The 8,455-nt window shown below is 40.5% G+C and overlaps 1 protein-coding gene across 1 annotated transcript; it reads left to right on the forward strand.

Moving 5' to 3' along the window:
• Positions 1-578: 578 nt before the first annotated feature.
• Positions 579-7,542, forward strand: unc45b (unc-45 myosin chaperone B). The gene is made up of 19 exons (XM_072680832.1): positions 579-749; positions 873-909; positions 1,028-1,203; positions 1,395-1,484; positions 1,584-1,751; positions 1,933-2,098; positions 2,188-2,358; positions 2,469-2,640; positions 2,756-3,056; positions 3,605-3,699; positions 3,857-3,998; positions 4,121-4,261; positions 5,404-5,531; positions 5,654-5,720; positions 5,812-5,925; positions 6,061-6,176; positions 6,435-6,552; positions 6,654-6,809; positions 7,279-7,542. Exons 1-19 carry the CDS (start codon positions 579-581, stop codon positions 7,540-7,542), a joined length of 2,793 nt encoding a protein of 930 aa, XP_072536933.1.
• The last annotated feature ends 913 nt before the right edge of the window (positions 7,543-8,455 follow it).

Genomic DNA, 8,455 nt, shown 5'->3' on the forward strand with positions numbered 1-8,455 from the left:
CACTTCAGGTTTAGGATGATAACATGTGCCTGACCATTTGCTGAAGAACTTTCAGAAGAAGAAGAAGTGAAATGGTGAGTTGTATTAAATAGGCAGAAACAATGGTATGTAGGATTTATTAGTGTGTAAAGCTGAGTTTTTCTTGGAGAATTCAAAGAGAATAGTTAGTTTGAATGGAAAATGCAGTTCTTGTGGAACTAAATGCAGAATTTTAGCTCCCATTGCACATGTAGCTATACATGTATAACATTCCTGTAGTATGTCTGGCTATTGGTATGTATTGATATTTTACATGGAAATGTAATTCCCCATTCATATACGCTGTGGTAAATCTGCATGCACAGCTTTGATTTGGTTGAAGATATGCTGAAAGGATCTAAGTAACAAATTGGTATATATGTGCAGAAGCCACCATCCGACAAAACTAAGAAATCTAAGGTTCCTCAACACATGAATTATAGAATAACACAAGAATATATTTGCTATTTCCACTGGTTTGGTTTTCTTCATTTAAGCGCATGTTGCCTTATCTTATAAAGTTGCAAATCAGCCCATTATTGATATGTTGTTTTTTTCAGATGGGAGAAATGGGAGATCCAGTCCAGTTAAAAGATGAAGGAAACAAGCACTTCCAGGCAGGAGAGCTTGACAAAGCCATTGAGTGTTACACAAAAGCCATCAAAGTCTGCAAGGACAAAAAAGCCCAGGCCGTCATCTATAGAAACAGATCAGCCTGCTTCCTCAAAAAGGTATTTTCTAATAAAATCAACCTCAAAAGCCATTTAGTATTGTTCAGCTAACAGTAGTTCATTCATTGCCTCTTTTCTACATTCAAAAATCTTCCATTTTTAATTGCCTGCTTTGCATCATAGGAAAACTACACTGGTGCTGCTTCAGATGCCTCTAAAGGTAAGTCTTTCTTTTAGACTTGACTTCTTAATTCAAAGTCTACTGTGTCAGACTAGCATAGGTAAATGAAGATGCCAGTGTGTTGCTAGATCCCTAATTTCTTGTTTCATTACTACAGCCATAGACGTAGATGCCTCTGATATCAAAGCATTGTACAGAAGATGCCAGGCTCTGGAGAAGCTGGGTAAACTGGACATGGCATTTAAGGATGTCCAGAGGTGTGCAACACTGGAGCCTAAAAACAAGACCTTCCTAGAAACTCTCAGGAGACTTGGAGCTGACATCCAACAAAAGGTGAGGCCTACCATGTAATGTGTTTTTGCAGAAAAACTAGATAACCGAAGAGTTATTTCTACCAGAGGTATTTCTGGAAAACCCCTTATTAGTTGGCTCAAGGGTTCTTGAGAGTAATCATGATGTATGCTGAAGTGTTGAGGGTTTTAGAGTTTTGAGAACTTTGTCTGAACCCCCCATTTCTTCCACAGCTGAAGACCACCTTCTCCACAGACTCCAGAGTGCAGAACATGTTTGACATTCTGCTGAGTGATGAAGAGGATAAAGACAAGAAAGAAAAGGTACAAACACATTTTCCCAGGCTGTAAACAAGGACAACAGCGTTTGTATTTCCAAGTGTTCCTTCAAAACGTTAAACCTGACGGTTGTTCCTCCTACAGGCGGCCAACAACCTGATTGTCCTGGCTCGAGAAGACGCAGGCTCAGAGAGAATCTTCCAGAATAATGGAGTAGCTCTGCTCATGCAGCTAATCGAGACGGGAAAGGTTGAGATGATCTTGGCTGCCATCCGGACACTGTCAGAAATGTGCACTGGCCACAGAGCGAGGGTGGGTAACACTAGCAGAGGTGTAGAGCATGGGTAGGGTTAGGGTTGCCATTTAAACCATATTATACTGAAGTATCCTGTGATAGTAAATACTTTCTCAATGAGACTCAACTTTCTTATCATCTTAGCCAGTGGATCCTGGCCAATTGAAAGGTTAATGATGTTATTCTATGTGTGTGTAGGCCACTGCCATCATCCACATGATAGGAATTGACAAGCTGTGCGGTATTATGGCCATTGACAATGAAGAGATTGCATTGGCGACATGCAACATGTTCCAGTGTGTCTATGAATCCCTGTCTGGTGCAGACAACAGGGTTTATGGCAAAGAGGAGGCCATTGTGCTTGGTAAGATATTTTTGAACTATGTCCCTGGATATGGTCTCATTTATAATTATTCATAATGAATTAATTTCTTCTTCCCTTTCAATCTAAAGACTCAAGCAAGGACCTGAAGACTATTCTGATAGCATTGCTGGATATGATTACCAATAAGAAGGTCTCAGGACATGGCAGAGATCAGGCCCTCAACCTGCTGACCAAGAACGTGCCCAGAAAGAACAAGAAAGACTCAGATCACTCCAAGACCCTATTCACCATTGATCATGGTTGGTACTGTGAAAAGTAACTTTGAAAAGCTACATGAGATTATGACAGTTCATTTTTGGAATCCTAATGGCTTAGACCTGACGCTAATATGTATATTTCTCATACCTAGGCCTGAGGAAGATTCTGAAGGTCTGTGGCCAGGTGCCGGACCTGCCGGACCAGTTGCCAATGACAGAAAATACTCAACTTATTGCCAGCGTGCTCCTCAACAAGCTCTATGACGACCTGCGCTGCGACCCTGAGAGAGACAACTACAGGGACATCTGTGATGACTATATCAAGTGAGCAGAATCTCATGCAGAAATGCTATCCTCATGTTGGGCATGTATTGTGAGCCTTTTCAACACATTACTTAGCAATTGCTTTCAACCAGCTTGCTCTGTCTTCCATTCACAGGGGCAAGTTTGACCCCAATGACATGGACAAGAACATCCATGCCATCAATGCCCTCTCAGGCCTGCTGCAGGGGCCCTTTGATGTGGGTAACATGCTGGTGGGTCGTCAAGGTGTGATGGAGATGATGGTGGCTCTGTGTAGCTCTGAGAGGGAGGTGGACCAGCTGGTGGCCATAGAAGCTATTATCCATGCTTCCACCAAAATGAGCAGAGCCTCCTTCATCATCTCCAATGGAGTATCTCTGCTCAAGGATATCTACAAGAAGACCAAGAACGAGAAGATTAAGATCAGGGCACTTGTGGTAAGCACTGGAAAACTGCTGTTATTGAGACCATATTACTGTTACTGTATCTTAAATATGGTGTAAATGACTGTCAGGCCTGATGTGATATATATAAATATGTTAATTTTTGTTATATTGCAAAAACAATCAAAAGGCCCCTAGCATGGAAAATGCAATTTCCTTCATTTTATTGAAATTAAAGCATTATATGTAATATGTAAATATTGATAAGTTACAATATACAACACTTTCTATTAAAAAAATACATTTCCATTAACTGCACTATGTAAAAGTGGGCAGGATGATGCTCACGAGAACTGCGTAACTCTGTGTAACCCGAGTAATGTTTGTGTAGAATCCTGTAATGTTACTCTTCTGCCTCAGTCCGCACACTTCTTTCACTTTCCGTGACAGTTCTGTATCTTTCAGCTTGTCCAGAAATGTGTATCCTTCAGGGGTGGGTCAAAGCGCAAATTACACTTCCCAACCATAGGGGAGCCCAGGAGCATGAAATAGCAATTCTCCATAATGCTGCTTTAAATATGATTTCTATTTCCTTTCCTCAGGGACTGTGTAAACTAGGCTCGGCCGGAGGTGATGACTACAGCATGAGACAATTTGCCGAGGGCTCCACTGAGAAACTGGCCAAGCAGTGCAGAAAGTGAGTGCCCTGCGTAGTGACGTCACTGATATGACCGACACTGAAAGAATGTAGTTGTTCTACGACAGGCATGCCATGACGTAAGCCTGAAATTGAAACACACCTTTTACAAGTTTAACAATAGAGTGAATGAATATTGGTAATGCTCATCCTACAGATGGCTTTGCAACCCCACCCTGGATGTTCGCACGAGGAAATGGGCCATTGAGGGTTTGGCCTACCTGACCAGCGATGCTGATGTGAAAGATGACTTTGTTGAGGATGAACCAGCTATGAGAGCCATGTTTGAGCTAGCTAAGGTAAGACAAGCTAATCTCCAGGATGTTTAAAATAGAATATGGCCCAGATTAGATGAGCAAAATGACTGAAAGTTTCCCACACTTGTTATAATTATTGGCAAAAATATGTTTTCCATTCATAGTCAAAAGATAAGACCATCCTGTATGCTGTTGCCTGCACACTGGTCAACTGCACCAACAGCTATGAAAAGAAGGAGATCATCCCTGAGATGGTACAGCTGGCCAAGTTCTCCAAGCAGCACGTCCCTGAAGCTCATCCAAAGGTAATGCACTTACAAGGCTGATAGTAATAGACTGCCTTAATGCCTTAAAAAAGTCTAGGCTTATTAATCAGTTATGAATGTTCTTAAATGTTAGTATAATTCAATTGTACATATGTCTTATAAATCACTTGTTTATGTTTTATGTACTAAGATATACTACAGTATAATTCCTTAATTCTCATAAACCCAGCAGTGTAGGCTGAAACAACACCCTTAACACTTAAGTGTAAATGGACAGAACATAACTGCTGTAGGTCGAATGAGAGGATACAGGATAATGTACTTGGTTTTGTGACAGGGAATTGAATGTGAACTGAATGGACTAGGGAGTTCCCTTTGAAACATACTTTTGAACATACTGTACCATTAAAAAATTTGAAAACCTGTTTTTCCATCGCACTATCCCTTCAATATGGATTCATCAGTGGTTATGATTAATTATTATATGATATCAGCATCAACAATGAAGTTATGAAGTAAATTAAGTAGTTATGAAAGTGAGGAATTGAAGTGTGAGCCCACATTAAGACCCTTAGCAAGATAACATTGAAGACATGGTGTTTGATTTTTCTCTAATTTTGTAGTTTTGGTAGTTTATCCTACATTGAAGCATCTTTAGTGGATGTACACCATACAGGCAAAAGTAATGGGACACCTACTATTTTATTGTTTCTTCTGAAATCAAGGATATTAAAAAGAATTCATCCTGCTTTAGTTGGAGTAACTGTCTCTACTGTCTAAGGAAGGCTTTCTACTAAATTTTGGAGAAGGAACATTGCTTTGAGGATTTGACTGCAGTTTGCAATAAGAGCATTAGTAAGGTCTGGATGATGGATGATCACCGACCGACCTCATCCTCAACTTCCTAATTCATTCTAAAAGTATTTGATGGCACCATCATTTCAGAGAACACAGTTCCACTGCTTTACATCTCAATGCTGGGAGCTTTTATACCCCTCTGGCCCATTTATATCTGCTGCAGAGAGTCTTATTCTATTGGTAATACTTATCTATAGGGACTAGACAAGCTTTGTGTGTGCATGTGCACACTTGTGTCAGCAATGGGCGTAACTTAAAGTAGCTGAATGCATTCATTAAAATGCGCACAAACATTATTGTAATATGTGTGTTTTTTACCTCAGGACAAGAAAGACTTCATTGAGAAGAGAGTAAAAAAGCTCTTGAAGTCTGGAGTGACCTCAGCCCTGGCAGTTATGGTCAAGGCCGACAGTTCCATCCTGACTGATCAGACCAAGGAGATGCTTGCAAGGTAACAATTCTGATGTCAACCCAAAACCTGCTGTTAATGTTTTCTAAAAAAAAAACGTTCAGAGACTCAACACCCTTATGTCAACAAGAGCTAACAGTGTCATTTTTCTCTCTCTTATTCAGGGTGTTCCTCGCCTTGGCAGAAGACCCAAAGGACCGCGGCATAATCGTTGCTCAAGGTGGTGGGAAGGTAAGAGATGAAAGGTCTCACGGTGTGCCTGATGTATATGTAAACCTCGTGCTTTACCAATTGTCTTAATGCCTGGGTTTCTTCTGTACAGGCTCTGATTCCTTTAGCCACAGAGGGAACAGACACAGGGAAAATTAAGGCCTGCCACGCACTGGCTAAGATTGCTGCCATTTCTAACCCAGAGATTGCCTTCCCTGGAGAAAGGGTAAGACCACTTTGACACATCTCCACTTTTACGATGGAACAGATGTTATGGCTAATCAGACGCCATTACTGTGATGCTAATTGTTTTTCTCACGACCCCCCCATTGCTTTTGCCCATTGTTTTTCTCTACGGCAGGTGTATGAAGTTGTGCGGCCACTTGTTAGCCTGCTGAGCACTGAAAGAGACGGTCTTCAGAACTTTGAAGCCCTACGAAGTCTCACCAATTTGGCAGCCATGAATGAAAAGCTTCGGTGAGGATACCTACACGTACTTAATATGTTCAAGAGTATATACTAGTGTTTTGCAAACTGGTGTTTTAAAAGAACAGCCACACATGCTAATGTTGCTACCACTGTCTGAATGCTAGTAGCCACCATTCAGCCAGCATGATTTCTAATGAACTTCTGATGCTAATTAGAGGCTATTTGGTTTCATTTCTTGTTAGCAACATTAGTGCTATTTGCTAAACCATGAATTTTGACCTTCTTCCTTTCTTATTCTTGTCTCAGAGTGAAGATCCTGAAAGAGAAGGCCCTTCCTGAAATTGAGAACTACATGTTTGAGGAGCACGACCAAATCCGACAGGCTGCTACAGAGTGCATGTGCAATCTTGTTTCCTGCAAAGATGTAAGAAATAATCTCTACTGGCACAAGCTGTTGCCAGACTCATCTCTTCACACTAGTGTTTATGAAAGCTGTGAATACCAAATAGAATCTTATCCCAACAGGTTCAGGAGAGGTATCTGGAGGACGGTAATGACAAGTTGAAGCTTCTCGTGCTCCTTTGCAGTGAGGATGATGAAAATCTGCAGATCGCAGCAGCTGGTGCTTTGGCTATGCTCACTGCAGCACAGAAGAAACTCTCTGTCAAGATAACCAAAGTGGTACGTTGCCCAAGTCACCCATCTGCAGCACTCTACTCGCCTAGAGACGAAGACGTTTTAGAACATCTACGTAGAATAATGTTCTTCATTTCCAGTCCTGGGAACGCTAGCATGTTTGAACTGACCCTACCTTGAATCCAGTTACTGGTCCATAATTTTATAATTACTGGTAGATATGACACTATGTGACCTCAATTAACAACCAGTGATTACAAAAGTCAGAACTGGAAACTAGATTCAAGATCTGGAGATGAAGACCTTTACAGATGTTGCCAGTAACTAGCTAATTATCTTCTTCCCATGTTCTTATTAATTTGGCATTTGTGATTTGACATGTGATTCAGCCTACAAAAACAACATTAGAAGTCAACCCTTTTATAAAGAGCAGAGTCTCTAAATAGATGTCCTAATGATAATGCTTTATTGATCCTTTATTGATCTTGTCTTTGTTGATGTTTTTGATTGGCAGACTGTGCAGTGGCTTGAGATCTTGCAGAGGTTGTGTCTCCATGACAATCCTCAAGTCCAGCACAGAGGAATGGTGACAGTGTATAACATGCTGGAGGCTGACGAAGAGGTGGCCAAGAAACTGATTGAGAGTGAGCTGCTGGAGATTATTTCCTATGTGGCCAAGCAAGAGGACAACCCCAAGAGACAAGCCGCCATCGATGCAGCACGTGTCTGCATCTCCAGGGCCATGGATCTTGGACTCATCAAACCTTTCACACAATAAATCAGACATAAAACGGGTAAACTGAGACCTGGAATTAGAAGTGATAGAAAGAGGCCCTTGGGGACTGCCCTGCTTTCTGGGAAAGTGGATGTACTTTTCTATCTGTAATGATACACACACATTCACATACACAGAACTTTTTTTTTGTTGTGATTGTTTTGATATGGGGTTCTTATTTTTTTGGTTTTTATTTGATATGTAATTGTTTATGCTGTATGTACACTATAGGTTTATAAAAATATAGATTTTTGAGGATAAAGTGTCATTTGTTTTAACATTTTGTGTAGAAGAATAGCAAATAGGAGCCAAGCAATTTAATATTATATTGCAAAAAAAAAAGAAAAGAAAAGTATAACAAAATGAAACTAGACAGCTTAAGATAAGGGCCTATCCTTCCATTTAAAAACAAAACAAAACCTCGAAACCAAGAGCGAGGAGGAAAAGCACACTAAATCTTGTATTAGTTTGTGGCCAGCAAATTATTATAATTAAAATTAATATCATAATAAGGCACTACGTTCAGGCTCTCCATATTTTTGTTGTATTGCTTAGTATAAACTAAGACCACACTATATCGTATAGAAGCAAAAAATGAAAATTGTGAATTGTTAAACCCCTAATATTTACCATGCAGTGTGACACATCCCAGGTCTGTAGAGGGGTAAGTTATTGATCACAGTGTTGTGGATTCGATATTAACTAAAGCTGTGTCTTTAACACTGGTCTTCCTAAGAGATACTGCACACAGATCTTCAAACCAGACTACTTGATGAATTATGGGCATTACTATGCGCTGGGGTAGATTTCGAGGCATTGCTGAATTGGGGAACCCCAAAGCAGTACACTATGTAGTGAATAGGGCCCAGCTAGAGTCCTCAAGCAAGCCCCTAAATGATTAGTTAATGTTTTCTGC

Source organism: Salminus brasiliensis, chromosome 6 (genome assembly GCF_030463535.1).
Source record: "Salminus brasiliensis chromosome 6, fSalBra1.hap2, whole genome shotgun sequence".
In the NCBI taxonomy this organism is placed as follows: Eukaryota; Metazoa; Chordata; class Actinopteri; order Characiformes; family Bryconidae; genus Salminus; species Salminus brasiliensis.